At 40.9% G+C, this 18,908-nt stretch overlaps 1 protein-coding gene across 3 annotated transcripts in view; it reads left to right on the top strand.

Moving 5' to 3' along the window:
- The first annotated feature begins 2,936 nt into the window (after positions 1 to 2,936).
- dmd (dystrophin) overlaps positions 2,937 to 18,908 on the top strand; it is a 314,957-nt gene continuing 298,985 nt past the window's right edge. For all 3 annotated transcript variants that reach the window (XM_085398703.1, XM_085398704.1, XM_085398705.1), the window contains exon 1: positions 2,937 to 3,197. In XM_085398703.1, the coding sequence (XP_085254829.1) occupies positions 3,116 to 3,197 (82 nt within the window). In that variant the 5' untranslated portion in view covers positions 2,937 to 3,115. The remainder of the gene's footprint in view (positions 3,198 to 18,908) is intronic.

An 18,908-nucleotide genomic window follows, 5' to 3' on the forward strand; every position in this document is an offset into this window, starting at 1 on the left:
AAACAAGTTCAACAGAAGAACCAATGATAAATCATGATTAAACAAAAACAGCAAAACACAAGGAAAAAAACACAGCCTGAACAATACAGGCTAAACATATGGTAACAAGGAAAATGGATATGAGCAAGAAAGAGAAGAAACTGAGGAAGAGAAAAGAGGAGAAATGAAGCAACAGTTAACTCTTATCTCAACTCTCCATTTCTCAAGTTTACAGTTTTTTTACAGACGCTAGGACACATTTCTCAATACTTAGGTCACTTTTGCAAAACTCTTCACACAATTCTCCTAACTGACCGTCAGCTTGGCAAAGCAGTTCATTTCACATTCAAAATGCACTACAACTACCAAAACACTTCATTCAGGTCTCAAATAAACTCATTCTTCCAGAACACTAGCAAAGGTTGACAGCCGACAAACACACTTTGTCACCCACAAAACAATGACCTAAAAAACACTAACAACATGTTACACAGTGTTTTCTTGTGTAAAACAAGGACACATCTCTGTTTATAATTTCAATATATGTTACTGGAATGAATCAGACATCATGCAGAATTCATTAGTTTTTTCTGATTGCTTAAGCACATTTTTTGCAACTATTGGCTAATTTTGCAAAACTCTTCACACAAATAAGAAAACCTGTCACCCAATAATCAAAACATTGTAGTTCTCTTGCAAAAGCAAACACAGCTAGATTAACTCTACACACCTTTGTAAAAATGGTGTTTCCGTATCAAACAGTGCACACAAGCCATCATCTACTAAGCACACAATGCGCCAACTGCACACTGATGGTATGAATACAAAACACATCTGGCTTTTGCTTCCTCTGTGCACAAGGTAGGCTATGTCAGTTTGAGCTACTTCTGTCATAGATCCATAAGCATGGAGGGATCCAAACTTCAAGTACTGGTGTTTATTCACACACATCAAAACAAACACAAGTGTTTATTTCCAAGTATAGGATTATTTGCAATCGCCATAATGACTATATGGGTTACTTGGTCTGCAGTGAACATGCTTCCTCTGCCCCCAGCATCTGGTCATCTAGCAATTCTGTAAAGTAACAATTTCAGTATTTTTACATCAGTGGTATTGGTGTGTTTCTCATTGGCATATGGCAGTGCTACAGATCTTTGTGCGAAGTGACTGTACTAACCGATTCTCATTTCAAGATGTCCCTATGGTGCTTGCTACAGTGTAGCGGCTCGAGTTAGGCTGGACCCGTTGGCCAGCTACCCTCAGGGTCATTCCACGGTTGATTACATGGTCCACTATTGTAGCTCTGATGTCATCAGCAATTCTATTTCTTACTCTTCCTACCCTTCCTCTCCCCCCTCCTCATCTTCCTCTCCCCCCTCCTCATCTTCCTCTCCCCCCTCCTCGTCTTCCTCTTGCTCCTCCTTGTCCTTGTTGTCCTCTTCATCCTACTTCTTCACCTCCACGTCCTCTTCCTCGGCCTCCTCTACTTCTCACTCTTTCTGCTCCCTCCATTGTACTCCGCACACACAGCTTACCTGGATTATAGTGCTTAGGCTGATTGCAAAGTGAACTAATTATCTAAAAAAGCTTTCACATGTGAAAGTGTGCCAGACAGTTGGCAAATTAGTGTTAATGATAGCCATACATGTGTATACTTTTGCTAGGAGTGTGTTGGAAATTTGGTAATTGAGTGTTGTGCAGTGAATTGTGCCTACAGTTTTGCAAAGTGTGTGTTACAAAATTGCAAACTGAGTGCAAAGCAGTTTTTGTGCTTTTAGTTTTGCAAACTCAGTGAGTGGTTTTGCTATAAGTCTGAATAGTTTTAGAGATTGTGCTACAGGAATCACAGTTAGGGTTTAAGCATTCAGAAAAAACTGTAATATTTGTTTATGTATTTTTATTGTTTTTGCACTAAGTAATCCCAAAATACAAGAATTTGTATACACACCATCCACTGATACACATACAATAGTAATTCTAATCTACTCGGTCTTCTCCATTTGGCCACATGTTCTCATCCACATCACATCTTATGTCATCTAGGGCAACACACCTAGGAAAGAATCTTCTGGCTGCCAGAATTGAAGGAGTTGAAAAATTGAAGGAGTAACACCTGTGTAGATGTTCATCTACAATGAGAATCAGCTGTGGCTGGTTAAACTGCATGTTTAGATTTAAAATATGTTTCAATAAAATATTGCTGTTGCATTTTGCTGTCTTTTTAAGTTTTGCATTATGTTATTGTTTTGGCCATAAGTTTAACAGTTTTGAAAACAGTATGTAAGCACATGCAAAATGTCCTGTACGTACAAAGGTTTTTGGCAGTTGTTGTGTCTGAGTGAGAAGATAATTCATGAAATTTGAGAGATGTAGTCATTGAATGCATTTTGTGCCAAAACAATGATAACTGGTCCTCAGTTTAGCCCACATAGACTTCTGTTGTGCTCACTGTGTGAGGAGTTTTGCAAAAGTGACCTAAGTATTGAGAAATGTGTCCTAGCATCTGTAAAAAACTGTAACTTACAGATGTCAAGGATACACATCATTTTTACCTTTAATGATATTTTAGGATAAGGTTTTACGATTAATTTCACATATGACGCCCATGACCTAAATCTGTGAACATCAAAGTGAACTCATCCTAATGCTTTAATAATTTTTGTTAATATCGCTGGAAGCATGAGATCTGACCACCTGCAGGTGAAAGATGAGTCCATGGGTGACTCACTTTGATATTTTTCACACTTCACCATCAACTCTGTGCGGAAACTCGACACCCAACGAATCCGCCGATAGATTCGTTGGGTGTCGAGTTTTACGCTTGGCGTCTGTCAAACGGGACAGGGGCCCACGATGAGCTATTCCCCCAACACCCTGCTATTTAGAGGTGGGAATGCGCTAAGACCCAGCCCCCTCTAGAACACCTGCTCCTCTCCTTCTGTGCCCCTGTGACAGACTGATCAGTGCTCCGCTTGACTTTGTCCACTGCTTCACCACAGTTCTACATCGTGCGCTCTACCTTTGACAGTTTGCTCTGAAATTTGTCATTTCGCGCTGCCCCCTGGTGGATTTTAATCTGTCCGTTTCTTTACTTCTCCCCATTAATTAGCATTAAAACCGGTGCGTTTTGTCGATGGCGGAGGGTGTGCGCCCTGAGGACTATTGTGATGAGCCGGCGGAAGACGAGTTTGGAGAAATCATCAAGTGTCGATCTGGTAGGAAACCACAACATCCCCTCCCTGTGTGTGTGTGTGTGTGTGTGTGTGTGTGTGTGTGTGTGTGTGTGTGTGTGTGTATAAAGGAATGCAGTTTCCTGTATATAACTGATACACAGTTTGAGAGGAGCTGAGCGCATTACTATGGTTCCATGTGAAAATCCGTCCATGTCTATGTTCGAATCCACTTTTTCTGTAAACACTTGCTAGATTAAAAATATATTTGAAGTCGTTTATTGCTGTTTAGACATCATTGGCAATTTATAGTCTTTATAATTCCCGTCAGCAAAAATGTTCCAAATATTTTTGTTTCTGAAAATAATAACTACCTTTCCAATAAGTCTGTTTGCTTCCTAAAGAGGAGGGTGAGGCCTGTTGTAGCCTTTATCAAATCTAAAAACAGCTCATGTTTGCGACCCTTGTCTTGTTGTTGTATGTCAGAGTGAAGTCATTTAGTCACAGCGTCACAGGTTAGACAAAAGCCAGATTTGTCCTTGCTATGGTGCTCTTGTACTGCAAATCTCAGGGCTGGAACAATCAGGATCTTTAGCCACACATGTGCTTATTAGTGAGAGTCATTACAAAATGAAAGCGGTGTGTGCTTCACTGGGAGTCATTTTGAAATGTCCATGTACAAAAACAATAAAATACATAAAAAATACTTTCACTGGATCTGACACGTGTGCAAAATTTCACGAGTTTTTGAAAATGTTGAAGCCCTCAAAAACGAAATTGTTGCATCTGTTCCATCAAAAGAAATGGAACAGATGCAACAGGGCCTTTGCACTGTCAGTGCTCGGGCCCTAATGAGGTAATTTAACACTATTAGCACTACTGAAATATAACTACTGTATAACTAAAAACTAGATATACTAGAAATAACTCAAAAACAAAAAAACTAACAAAACCGAAAACAAAAGTCTCTATAATATAACAATATCCAAAAAACACAAAACAAAATCCGTCGACTGTCACAGAAATAATTCAACCTCCTGAAATTTTTCTAATTATTTAAATTTTTGGTATCACATTACAGATCATGTTGACCCTTTTTGTAAGTATTGTACATAAGAACTAAGCAATCAGATAATTCTTAAAGACAGTAAGTGTTTGAATTGTTTGTATTGATAATAAAAACAACCGATGACTCTGGACTTGAAGTACTCCTCTGAGGTAGTTTCTTACATTACGTGACATTCTGCCATTTTATCATCCAAGGTTGAGCCTATATGTTACAAGATCACCGAATACGCATGTATCCTCTCTCTATATATATATATATATATATATATATATATATATATATATATATATATATTCCAATACTTTCATCGATGTGCCATAGGGTCAGTTATGTTACCTCATTTCATGATTGCAAGTGACTTGCAATTATAATAAAATATTCTAGGAATTTTCATAAATAAATAGATCTGTTTTCTAAAACACATTCATGGATGTACATGTGGTGGAACTGATATAGTGCACTTTAATTGAGCAAATGAGCAATTAATGAAATCATATGTATCAAGTCTGGGATTGTCAAACACCCAGTCATTGTATGTAATGCTGCGTGTATTGTTAATATCATTTCATTCATTAAATAATTCCTGGTGGCACATGGCTAAAATGCTCTGGGGGAGGTTGTTTTGTATGTGAACTGTGACCCAGACACGGTGTTGCTTGCGTTGCGTTGGAGGCTGTGGTGATTCTATTTCCAGTTAATGATCTTGTAAAAGGGGAGTGGCCTGGCATGGTCCATGGAGTGGTGAGTCACGAGCTAGTTCCATTCTTTTGCTTCCTTGGGCACTGGCTTTCCTTTAGCCTGTCTGTTTGTGTAAATATTTTTTTTTCTTTTGGGACTTCTTAAATAAAGCTTTAATAAATTAATAAAGCCCCACTCCCTCTGACATACACTGACTTTCTCTTGTTTCTATGTCTCTCTCTCTCATTGACTCCCCCATGGTACAGCTGATAGGTCATCTCAAGCTGGAAATAGTATCCAGCTGGCCTGATGGACGCTGCTGCACAGTGTCAGATAGCCTAGTTTGGGAGAGTGCCATACCTTCTCTCTCTCTCTCTCTCTATTTTCACTTTCTTTTACTCCTCTTTTTCCAACCTTCAATTTTTCTTTTTTACTTGCTTTCCCACGCCCTTTCTCTTCCTTCCACTTAGTTTACATCTTCTTCTCTGCTCCCCATCAGCAGATTCTCTTTCTCTGTCTTGTTCTTGTGTGCCACCTTCCGCTGTCTCCCTGTGTTATATTTTACCACCCGATCTATTTTTCAGTGTATGACTGCGGCTGTCTGTCAGAGGCCAAATCCAACAGTCTGTCTCCATGCTCTGGGCATCTCTGCAGATATTTAACATACCGAGCTATAAATGCTTGTATCCAGGCGTCTAAAAAAGACCCAAAACACACTGAATGGAAAACAATTAGAAATTTCCAGTTGTTGTCTTTCCTAAATATTCTATAAAAATATTGTGAATATATCCAGAAAACAGCAATTCGATATAATTTTCCCACTCTGTTCTGTTTTTATTTTATGGTTGTTTAACATCACAAAATGTTGAACAATTGATATAAAAAAGACCATCTGCACAGCTAAGAAAAATATACCAGCTTACACATAATATTTTAATATAGATGCAACAATTATTAAACCTCACAGGGCGCATTTGTCAGACCCACAGAGGTATGAAAACCATAAAATGAATGCCTGTCTTACAACTACAAGATAACTTAAGAGAACAGTCAAGACATGCAATGAACTGCAAATGCTCACTCATGTCCAAAATGTCTGTGAGGACATTTATCAAAGTAAGGTTTATGAGTCTGTTTTGCAATATGGTTGTGCATAACTGTGTTTTCAATCCAAGCTGGACAATGATGCGTGCGTGCGTGTGCGTGCGTGCGTGCGTGCGTGTGCGTGCGTGCGTGCGTGCGTGTGTGTGCGTGTGCGTGTGTGTGTGTGTGTGTGTGTGTGTGTGTGAGAAGGATATGAAGCTCCTTAATCTGCTGCTCTTCTGTTGGGCTATAAAAAGAGCACACTCATAACATGATAAAAACACACACATTTAATGAAGGACAGATATGCATTGGCTTCCACTGGCGTCTAACCTTCAGTGTTATTTAACCATGATGCTTTTCAGGGGGAAAAACATATTTTTTGCTTTTCACTTTATTTATAATTTTTCTGCGAAACACAACAATAGTGTTAGTGTTTTAATGGTTTTAATACCATCTATGTATTTATGTATTTATTGCATATCATCCTGTGACCCAGCCTGTTTATGTCCTCTGCAGTAGACACGCAAATCACAAAAGAAGCAAAACTTAAAGATACTTGTTTTCCTCGGTTCTCAAGAGGATATGGTTCTGTGATGTCTGTCTTTTGCAATGGGGGTGCTGCAACTCCCACAACAGCCCCCAGCCACCTCCTCCAGCTTATTCAGGGGAACACCGAGGCATTCCTGCCCGAGCCAATAGGTATAATCTCACCAGTCTGCCCCGGGACCTACTTCCAGTGGGACATGCCTGGAACACCTCACCTAGGAGGTGGCCAAGTGATGCGTTGACGGTCTTAATGTCTTTGTTGATTTTGTCCATCCACCATTTCTTCGGTCTGCCTCGAAGCCAGCATCCTTCTGGGTCGATCCTCATAAGTGTTTTTGCTACAGAAAAAAATGAGTATAACACCTACTTTTTTGCTGGGTATCTACTTTTTTCCCCAAGTCAACATTAGGTTGTGTTGCTGATGACTCAGTATACGTCTGAGTTAGCTTAGTGAGATTAAAAGAAAAGATCAGTCTGTGAGTTTGAGTCACCCTAGTGAGCTGTACGTTTCCCTGACTGAAAAATTGAGTCAGGTTCAGGTAATAACATTTATGGACAGAAGATGGCAGCAAAGACAGCTGCCACCGTCTAAAAGTGAATCAAATGAAAAAGTCTCTTTTTAAAACTTGTTTTTTTAATTTAATCTTTTAACTTCATGCACATTGCATCAAGCAAAATGAAATTATATGCAACAGTCTCTGACTTGAATGAATTAGTTTTACATTTAAACCTATTTTCTGCATATAAAATAAAAAAAAATTTGTGTTTACACTCGCTCTTTCAAATAGATGCAAGTAAAACACAGCAAAAAATAAATCAAAGATTCAGCGGCACTGAGTCCTGTCGCTCCTTAATCTATTTTCACCTGTTTAGCAGGAGTGGGGCTGGTGGAGGTTTGCCCGGTGCCACAGCAGAAAGAAGTTTTCTCCCCACGCTGATGTTTTTGTCACTTTTTACAGAGTCAAACTCAAAGTAATGTGAGTACTTCCATGCTTTAAACGCTGCATGGTCGTACTCTCTCCTGCACTCTATATATTATCCATTGTTGATCTGCACACGTCTGTTGCTGCCACGGACATCGCACGCTCGTACGTCATTGTCATGAGACACTCTCACAAACAAAATCACAGTTTAGTAATGAAGTAACGCAACCTGTTTAAGGGAAAGTAACAGTAATTAACGATTAACATAACGCATTACTGCCCATCTCTGGTGGTAAGTAAGTAGGGGAGTGATGGATATTAACTCATGCACACACAACCAGTTGGGGTTTGGTGAAGGGTTAATTGTATGAGTCGCATGTAGTTTGTGGGGCTCTACAGAGCAGAAGGAGGATTTGGGTTTGGTGGAGTGGAGCAACTGATTGCATGTTTGTGAGTCTGTAGGGATGCTGTAATGAGTCTGGTAGTCTAGGATCCCAGCAGAACTCACTTCCTGCTCAGTTCTTTACAGACACGCACATTTGCTCATACAAAAAACCCTTTCTGGGTTAGTAGGAGGATACTTTTTTCCAAATGAGGTTGTATACCATTCAGATAGAAGTAGTGCTGACAGCTGTTGGTAGGGCTCACACTGATCAGTCAGGTTAAAAGAAGATTGACATTATTTTTCTTTGTGGCTGAAGTTCACCACAAACTAGTGCTGGACTGGTAATCAAATTGTGTCCAGATGGGTCAGTCTAATTTTGTAAAAATTTTGGTCAATAAATGGCAACATGGGATGAGTATCTTGCCCAAGCATATATGGCATGCAGACTGGCGTAAACTGGGTTTGAACCACGAACCTTCCAGTTAGTAGGGGACCTGCGCTACCACCTGAGCTTCAAATAGAAGCAGATTTTTTTTTATACCAGTTATCTTATTGGTACCAAAGCCTGACTGGTAATCTGGTGGGCCAACACTAATTTGAGCCAATGGGTCAATTTGTAGGGCTGGTGCACAGCAACCCTTCAAGCAGTGACAGCAGTCCATTTGTTCATTTTCATTACCAATACTGTATTGCCCAATCAAATCCTTAACGAAACCCTCCTCTCCCCTACCTTCACTGTGCACTCGTGCAACATGTAGAACAGAGTTTAGTGTGGAAGTGTGGAGCTGAAAAACTAAGACAGACAAAGAAAAGAAAAGTATATGCAATAAAATCATGATAGGCCGTCTGGCCCAAAATTGCCAGGGCCAATTATTTTTCCCAGTTCGTCCCTGCTCGATACATTTTTCCATTCAGCAACAGAGGCTTGCATGGTGAGCGTGCATACAGGCCATGGCAGGGAAGTGCATTACTTATTGTTTTCTTTAAAACAGCAGTGAAGTCGTTCAGACGTAATCAGTGATGTCAACTAAAGCAAGCTCCGGTCCACTGCGTCACAATAAATAGCCTATCGAGTCTGAAGCGAGGTTCGAAGCCTCAGTGTTGGCGGTTATGTCGCTGACCACAAGTAAATGTATGAAGTTTATTTCAGCCTCATGCCTTTGTGTTTAAACTGCAAGTGACCACTGGCCAAAATGACAAGCGGTATCACGGGTGCTGCCACTAATGAGTGAGGTGGGGTGAATGTGATGGAAAGAAATGGAAAGGAAAAATATTTTTGTGGCGGGGGATAGTGAAGGTGCTACAGCTGATTCAGTGTCTAAAGAATGAATTAATCCTAGATGAAGTAACAAATCTGGTCAAATAATTACTGAAATCTCAGGAAGCAAGACCAGAGAAAAGTGTCATCCCAGTGAGGATGAAGAAGCATGCAACACAAGCTTCAATAAATCCAAGCTCAAAGTCAAAGAACAAAGAACCAACAAACCTTCAGGAGTGATAATGCGAGCTGTAAGGATGGAGGTGAACCTGATGAGGAACTTAGTCTAACTGGTCAAAATGTGACTGAACTGCATCAGAAATAACTACAGGGTGTGTGCTCAGCAGCCAGCAGATGGATACCAGACTCACACCAAGGATGTTGACAAGTGGGTGAAAAATTTTTCTGACAGACAACTCACTGAAGCAGAGGGAAACATCTTTCCAAAAGGGTTACACTTTTGCTGTGGGTTCTCAGAATATTTCTTTTGTGAGTGTGTGTGTATGTGTGTCAGATGGCAGAAGATATGCGTGAGACCTTAAATAAGGTATGTTTTCATCATACTGAATTCTTGTTTGGAAAGTTGCTGCAACAATGCAAATATTTCAATGCTTGAAAAAAGAAAAAAAAATATGTGGTGATAAACAAGATCCTCACTTGATCAGGCATTGCATTACAATGTCTAGAGTCGCTATGGATACAAACCTTACTTTCAATTTTATCAACTAAGAAGTATTTCATTGTCAGTTCATCTACAGGGTGGGCCATTTATATGGATACTCCGTAATAACATGGGAATGGTTGGTGATATTAAAGTCCTGTTTGTGGCACATTAGTATATGTGAGGGGGCAAACTCCTCAAGATGGGTGGTGACCATGGTGACCATTTAGAAGTCGGCCATCTTGCATACAACTTTTGTTTTTGCAATAGGAAGAGGGTCATGTGACACATCAAACTTATTGGTAATGTCACAAGAAAAACAATGGTGTGCTTGGTTTCAACGTAACTTTATTCTTTCATGAGTTATTTACAAGTTTCTGACCACTTATAAAATGTGTTCAATGTGCTGCCCATTGTGTTGGATTGTCAGTGCAACCTTCTTCTCCCACTCTTCACACACTGATAGCAACACCGCAGGAGAAATGCCAGCACAGGCATCCAGTATCCGTAGTTTCAGGTGCTGCACATCTCGTATCTTCACACCATAGACAATTGCCTTCAGATGACCCCAAAGATAAAAGTCTAAGGTGGTCAGATCGGGAGACCTTGGGGGCCATTCAACTGGCCCACGATGACCAATCCACTTTCCAGGAAACTGTTCATCTAGGAATGCTTGGACCTGCACCCATAATGTGGTGGTGCACCATCTTGCAGGAAAAACTCAGGGAACGTGCCAGCTTCAGTGCACAAAGAGGGAAACACATCATCATGTAGCCATTTCAAATATCCAGAGGCCTTGAGGTTTCCATTGATGAAGAATGGACCCACTATCGTTGTGCCCCATATACCACACCAAACCATCACTTTTGTTGTTCCAACAGTCTTGGAGGGATCCATCCAATGTGGGTTAGTGTCAGACCAATAGCGGTGGTTTTGTTTGTTAACACCATTCACATAAAAGTTTGCCTCATCACTGAACAAAATCTTCTGCGTGAACTGAGGGTCCTGTTCCAATTTTTTTTTGCCCATTCTGCAAATTCTGTGCACCGATCTGGGTCATCCTCGCTGAGATGCTGCAGCAGCTGGAGTTTGTAAGGGTGCCAAATGTGAGTAGCTAATATCTGCCAAAGGGATGTTGGACTAATGCCACTCTCCAGTGACATGCGGCGAGTGCTACACTGTGGGCTCTTGCTGAATGAAGCTAGGACAGCCACTGATGTTTCTTCATTAGTGACAGTTTTCTTGCGTCCACATTTTGGCAAATCCAACACTGAACCAGTTTCACGAAACTTAGCAAGCAGTTTGCTGACTGTAGCATGGGAGATGGGTGGTCTCGTAGGGTGTCTTGCATTGAAATCTGCTGCAAAATGGAAAAATGTGAGTCATGTGGACTGGTGCTTTTCTCACTTTTGTCACTGAAAGGACTTTCTGCTATTGTCTTCATTCAAGTTTCTTCTTGTTTTTTCTCTGTGTGTAAATCTAACATTTACACACAGAGAAAAAACAACATTGAATGCACAACTGGAGGAGCTCCAACAACCAGTCTTCTGATTAGTGGATGACCAGAGCCACAATCACCCTAGAAATCAGAGTGAGGTATTTAATTGGCTTGTGATAGCAGCAACAAAACCAAAGATATTTTGCTTGTAGAGACAGAGGACAGAAGGAAGCAGAGGGGGGGCTTCACATATCACATATCTCTGGTTCAGGTTTCTTGAATCCTTGTTTTATGTATCACAGGAGGAAGTATCTTTGGAAGACGATTTGAGATATCATGTCCTTGGGTGACATGGTAACTTTGCAGTCTACCTTTAAAACAGCTGAAGGTGTGGATATGGAGAGGGAGGTCTGGTCATTCTTCTTACTCAGCTGCCCATATGACCCAGAGTCAGACAAGTGTCAGAAGACGTCTTAAATGTCCTGTCAAAACCAAATGCTGTGTGTCCTTTGGCTCTGTATGAAGAATATTTGATTTAATAAAATATATTATAGTCTTTTTAAACTAGCTGACAGTTGCTAAAAACTTCTGATATATGTATATGTACAGTATTAGTACACTGAACAAAAATATAAACGCAACACCTTTGTTACTGCTCCCATTCCCCATGGGATGGACGTAGAGACCTAAAATTCATTCCAGATACACAATATAACCATCCCTCCCAAACAGTGGTCACAAATCAGTCCAAATGTGTGGTAGTGGGCACATCTGCTATATTGAGATAATCCATCCCACCTCACAGGTGTGCCACATCAGGATGCTGATCTGACATCATGAGTAGTGCACAGGTGTACCTCAGACTGCCCACAACAAAAGGCCACCCTGGAATGTGCAGTTTTGTCTCACAGCAAAATGCCACAGATGCCACAAGCAATGAGGGAGCGTGCAATTGGCATGCTGACAGCAGGAATGTCAACCAGATCTGTCGCCCGTGCATTGAATGTTCATTTCTCAACCATAAGCCGTCTCCACAGGCGTTTCAGAGAATATGGCAGCACATCCAACCGGCCTCACAACCGCAGACCTCGTGTAACCACACCAGCCCAGGACCTCCACATCCAGCAGGTTCACCTCCAAGATCGTCTGAGACCAGCCACCCAGACAGCTGCTGGAACAATTGGTTTGCACAACCAAACAATTTCTGCACAAACTGTCAGAAACCGTCTCATGGACGCTCAACTGCATGCCCGTCGTCCTCATCGGGGTCTTGACCTGACTCCAGCTCGTCGCCGTAACAGACTTGTGTGGGCAAATGCTCACATTCGATGGCGTCTGGCACGTTGGAGAGGTGTGCGCTTCACGGATGAATCATGGTTCACATTGTTCAGGGCAGATGGCAGCTGAGAATGTCCCAGTTCTTGCATGGCCAGCATACTCACCGGACATGTCACCCATTGAGCATGTTCGGGATGTGCTTGACCGCGTATACGACAGCGTGTACCAGTTCCCACGAATATCCAACAACCTCGCACAGCCATTGAAGTGGAGTGGACCAACATTCCACAGGCCACAATTGACAATCTGATAGACTCCATGCGACGATGTGTTGCACTGCATGAGGCAAATGGTGGTCACACCAGATACTGACCGGTTCTGGGTCCCCAGACCCCCAATAGCGCAAAAAACTGCACATTCCAGGGTGGCCTTTTGTTGTGGGCAGTCTGAGGTACACCTGTGCACTACTCATGATGTCAGATCAGCATCCTGATGTGGCACACCTGTGAGGTGGGATGGATTATCTCAATATAGCAGATGTGCCCACTACCACACATTTGGACTGATTTGTGACCACTGTTTGGGAGGGATGGTTATATTGTGTATCTGGAATGAATTTTAGGTCTCTACGTCCATCCCATGGGGAATGGGAGCAGTAACAAAGGTGTTGCGTTTATATTTTTGTTGAGTGTATGTATTAGCTGACTGAGGACGGTTCTCTCTGTATGTGCTCTCGCAGCTCCTCAGATTAGACGTCTGAGACAGCTGAGCTGATTCAGATTCAGATAGACGCTTTTTAATCTAGCTTTCGGTCTCTACTGTTTGCTGTGTATTCTCTCTCATCTTATATTGTGGTGTCTTCATTACTCTCTATTTTCATTTCTATTTTACTATTATGTCCTCACTTTTTTTGCACAGTGGTGTCAGATACAAACCAAACACTTCTAATCCCTCTCAGTTCCTCACATTTCATCTCACATCAGCAATGTTTTTATTTTTAGCTCCTTAAAATTGTGTCACAAGGGAGATGAAAGCAAAGATGAAATGGGAGAGATGGTTTTGAAAATAAACCAGTGAGGGGGAAAAGAGAGTAAGTGAAAGAGGCAAAGGAGAATGGATGAAAGGATGTAGAAAGGAGTGAAAGATGGATGAATGAGTGAAGATTAGAAAAAAGGAAGCGATTAAGCCCAAGATTTGTCAGAAGGGACCACAAGAAGATTTTAGATGAAGAATAAATTCAGGCCTGTTGTGGCAAAGGTTGAAAGACCAGACAGGAAGAGATGAGTCATTTTCCCCCGCAGCTCCTTAAATGGAGGGGCTCAGAGGTCTAGAGATGGTGCGTGAGCTGATGGGAGGGCGATGATGAATGAGTTTTGTAATCACTGCTAAACATGGGAAACAGTGAAGGACTATGAATGTTATGTGGGTCTCTGAGCTGGTAAGCAGATAGTGTCACTCACTAAACATGTGTTGTGTTAAAAGGATCCTAGAGGCCAAATACTCTGATTTTTCTTTTGCTCTTCACTTTTTAAGTGTGTGAGGTAGCAAAACGTAAGCAGCAAGTGATAGGAAGAAAGCATCAGCAGACTGTTGGAGTTTCTTTTAAGGGTCCTTTATTTTTCTGGCGTCACCTTTCAACATTTGTTTCACAAAACATAAGAGCCTGCCAGTTAAAATCTCATCTGCTTTATACATAATTCTGCCCACAGCTGAAACTCATTAATCTCTACCATTGAGAATAGAGGGTAGACTAAATAACACAGTCTAGACAAAGAAACAGGAATAAAATCATTCTTCCACTTAACAAACTCATTCACCCAACTAAACGAAAAGTCAATCTCTTCACAAAATCCCACTCATGAGGTTATTTTAAAGGAAGTAAACAATTTTACAGACCTTCATTTGGTTACACCCAACTGACATGATCAATGACATAATATCCTATATAAACAGGAAGTACTGGGGCAGCCCTTCCCACATACCTGTTTCACATATAGGACCTGCACAAAGTAACACACAATGGTAAGTATAACCAAACTACATAAAACAAACCAATGATTTGTGACATTAGGCTTTAAGAAGATTTGCACTACTGTAATGAATGTAACCAATGCTACCACAAACACACCCGGGATCGTATGCAGAGCCAAGGTTACATGTGCAGTGTCTACATTAACCCTTTAAAGCCGGTCAGAGCAGCACGCTCTGTTTTGCGTAACTATTTTTAAATCCCGGTAGCTCTGCAACCACATAAGCTAGCGCAATAATTTGTTTTGCATATGAAACCGGAGGAGTTGTACTTACATCTTATGCCATCAGCTTGTCCTCGGTCACGGTTTCCTTCCACATAAAGCTTTGCAAAAACTGCATAAAAAGCGCTTGCAGCGACAAAAACATAATATTCCAGAAACAGGCTTTGCCGATCCGATCAGCTGTTCGTAACACTTCCTACATCCATCAGCGCGAACTTTCGCATGTCCGCCATGACCTGCCCGAAACCGGAAGTGACGTCATTTTCGCGGAAATGTAGTTTTTTAAGGGTCAGGTTTCCTAAATGGAGAAAATGGTATGTGAGCACAGTTCTCATAGATAGTTAGTTTTAACTATATTTCTAAACACAGGCACCGTCTCTTCATTTCAATATCAAGTACAAATAAAGACATGATCATTTTCAGCATTAAATATTGGCACAATTAGCAGTAAATTCCCTTTTCACAAGAAGAAACTTGTGGCAAAACCAGGCTCAGGGAGAGGCAGCCATCTGCTGTGACCGGTTGGAGGTGAGAGGAAAGAGAACCGAGAAACAAAGGATAAAAGACAAACTATAGGAGAACGAGCCCAGGGTTAATTATTGCTAATGATTTAATACAGTAGTGAATCAACACAGAGTGAAAAGAGGTAACTGAAGAAGAAACACTCAGTGCATCATGGGAAGTCCCCCCAACAGACACTTCCTAATGCAGCATTACAGGATGAGTTCAGTTACCTGATAAAGCCCTGAATATAAGCTTTAACAGAAAGAAGCCTAAAAGTAGAGAGAGAGTATCTCCAGACTGGGAGCTGGCTTCATAGTAGAGGGGCTGGTAGCTGAAGGCTCTACCTCCCATTATACTGAAAACTCTGGGAACCTGCAATCTCACCCTGCAGCCTTAGAGTAAAGTACTGTGTTAAGATAATAAGGTACTAAAAGGTCTTTAAGGATGGGGGTATGATAGTTCAAGATTTTAAATACGAGAAGGACTAATTCTGAATTTAATTGCGAGCAAATAAAGAAAAAGGTAATATCAGGGAAATCTAGTCTGTCATCCTGTCCCAGTTAGTACTCTGACTGATACTGAGGGCTTTTCAGGGAGCTTTGAAAGTGACCACATGGAAATGAAAAATAGTCCAGCCTAGAAGTAATAAACGCATGAACAAGCTTTTCAGTATCACAATTTTTAGCAGTGTGAATGAAGTCCATCCTTCTCATGTGTTTAATGTGCACACTGAAGGACGACTAAAAATGACTCCAAGATTCCTCAGTGTTGCTGGGAGCCAAGGCAATGCTATCTCAAATAAGTGTCTGGTTAGACATAATGAGTAAATAAAGATAGGTATCATCTGCATAGCAAAGTGTTTATTAATATTATTACATAAGGGAATAATTTATAATGTTAAAAAAGATCTGGTCTCAGCACAGAACCCTGTGGAACTGCAATCTGTTGCCACGAATGTAGCAGAGGCAGAATCCACACATCAAGCACAGCTCTCGCAGCCACAGACTGGGCCATATCCAAATGGGGCTAATTTATAATTCATACGTGTATAAACTAGTTCATCTCATTAATGAACAGCATTCTACAATGCACAGTCAAATTTGCCCCTCAAAAAATGAGGAAGCAATAATTATACCAACAAAACAGTATGGTATGAGCTCGGCTTTGAAATTGTGGCAGTTCAGAAATGAGAGAAGTGTAAATAAGAACCATGTCTTGATAACTAATCCTTAAGTGGAGCGCAGGATTTATCCAAAAGTTTGCTTTATTACAAACTGTTCCTCCATATTAACCTGAAATCTATGTGTAACAACTGGCAAGTAAGATAGTAATATAACGTTTATTTAGTGCTTTTTAAGACAAGAACATGTCACAATGTGCTTTACAAAGGTATTAAAAAACATGGTCACATAAACCTGAATCAAGTAAAACATCACAAAATCCAGAAACATTACCCAAATGTCTGAATAGATGCGTTTTCAGCGGATTTTTAAAGGATTTGAGTAAAATTAAGATTCTAGAAGATTAAGAAAGTCAGAAGCAATGGAGCACGAATCATTAACATGAAGATTAAAGCAGCCGCCTGGAATGTCTCTTTAGGGAAACTCGACTTGCACATAAGGACATGTACAACATTATAATGAAGCTATTTCTAAATCTGCTTTCTACACTACTGTTCTTCAGTCTGCTGAAGGAGACACTTGTACTTTGTTCTCTGCATCATGCCATATTGTCAAACCTCCAGGTACCTTTACCATAAATCTCTCCATAAACTTCCATTAGTTTGGAATTCAGCTTCTGTTATTATATCCTGACCCAGATGTCTGAATGTATAACACCTTTTCTTAAACTGCTCCACTGGCTTCCAGTTTATGTATCAATTTCAAGTTCCTCATTGTCACTTTTAAAGCCCTTCGTAACCTTGCTCCTCCATCTGATCCATCTTATCTGATCTTCTCCGTACGCACTCACCCTCCAGTCCACTCTGCTCCTCTTCACCTTCGCTTTTACCCGTTCCATCTGCTCATCTGACTGCCATGGGACCTTTGCATGCACTTCCACCAGATCGTTGGACTATAAAGTCTCTTTCTTTTAAATCACGTCTCAAAACCCATCTGTTCGGAATTTATTCTCTTCATTAGTCTATTAGTTTTATAGTTGTTATTTTATTTGTTTACTTTATTTAATTGTGTATATGTTCTTATTTTTGCTGTACTAATATAAGGTGACCTTGAGGGTCTTTAAATGTGCCTATAAATAAAATGTATTATTATTATTATTCTAAATGTTAAATGGACTTATTTTGTTTTAACGATTTTTGACTTGAGCACTCAGCTTGCCTCATTCACCCATTAATACAAGCACTTTTATTTAAGCCCACAACTCAGGGTTCAGTATGTTTCCAAGGACACTATGGGATGCAGACTGGTGCAGCCAAGTATCGAACCAACAAACTTAACTCTACTTACTGAGCTATAGCCATCCCAAGCAGCATGCCACAACATTGTGAGGCAAAAAAAGAAATTTGTGATACTTGTGCTAAGAATTGGTGAGCGATATCAGTGATATGTCTTGCTTCAGGACTCTCCTCCACCTTCCTGCCTATGCACCCTTAAGTTCTGTTCTGCTTCAATAAAATTCCAGTATAACTGCTAAATAAAAAGAGAGCCACTGTTGTAGCACAGAAAACTCTGACACTAAGCTAGACATAAACTATCTAGCCCATTAATCTACCTTGGTAACACCCGGGGATCCCTTTAAAAATAATAGAAGAAAAAAGTGAAAGACTAACACACAGATGAAAGAGCAACGAATGAGATAGGGAGAAGAGGGACAGAGCTCTGATTGCAGGTAATTGCTGTTCACATCCAGGGCAGGTCTAATCACTTTGAGGCTGTGTGTGTGTGTGTGTGTGTGTGTGTGTGTGTGTGTGTGTGTGTGTGTGTGTGTGTGTGTGTGTGTGTGTGTGTGTGTGTGTGTGTGTGACTATGCTAATTTTCCCCAGCATCTGGGTATAACCCTAAGCTCAGTGGAGCAGTAGCTTGCTCCTGTTTTAGCCTTGGTTTATAATTAGTGTCCAAAACCTCTTGCTCTTCCATGTCTTTGAATCCAGAGAGGGAGGGTTTTTCAACTTAATTTGACTTTTTCAACATAACACTGAAAGGAGAAACGGGGAACAACAACAATGTATAAAATATGCTATTTGAGGAAGTTTATTTTCTTTAAGTACAGTGACAGTTGCTGAGCCATAGTGTCAGTGTTGCCACCAAGTCTTGGAGGAGGTGAAGTGAGGAAGCCAGTGAGGCCGTGCAGGACTACATTCACACCACACTGAGACATGCTCTGTGTCCTCATGGGATGACATCACTCTGGATCACAAGGTCACTGGTCGCCCTCCTCAATGAAAAATCTTCAGACCTGGGAAAATGGATGAGTTGAGAAGTATACAGTGTGAACTGAAGGCTTGGCTTAGTGTAAAGATACGGAGTGGCTGAGACCAATCTCCAGCTGAACATCAAACATAGATGAGGATTACGCTGATTGATCGCCAAACTCAAAGACATCAGCACTAGCAAATGGGCTGGATAAAGCCACTGAGCTGAATTTGTTTTTCAGCAGGTTCAGCACTGGGCCCTTTTTGAACCTCCTCACACAACACAATCTCAACACCTCAGCCAT

Source organism: Rhamphochromis longiceps, linkage group LG23, assembly GCF_057381845.1.
Source record: "Rhamphochromis longiceps isolate RC_006_pf linkage group LG23, R_longiceps_female_GT1.1, whole genome shotgun sequence".
NCBI classification, from domain to species: domain Eukaryota; kingdom Metazoa; phylum Chordata; class Actinopteri; order Cichliformes; family Cichlidae; genus Rhamphochromis; species Rhamphochromis longiceps.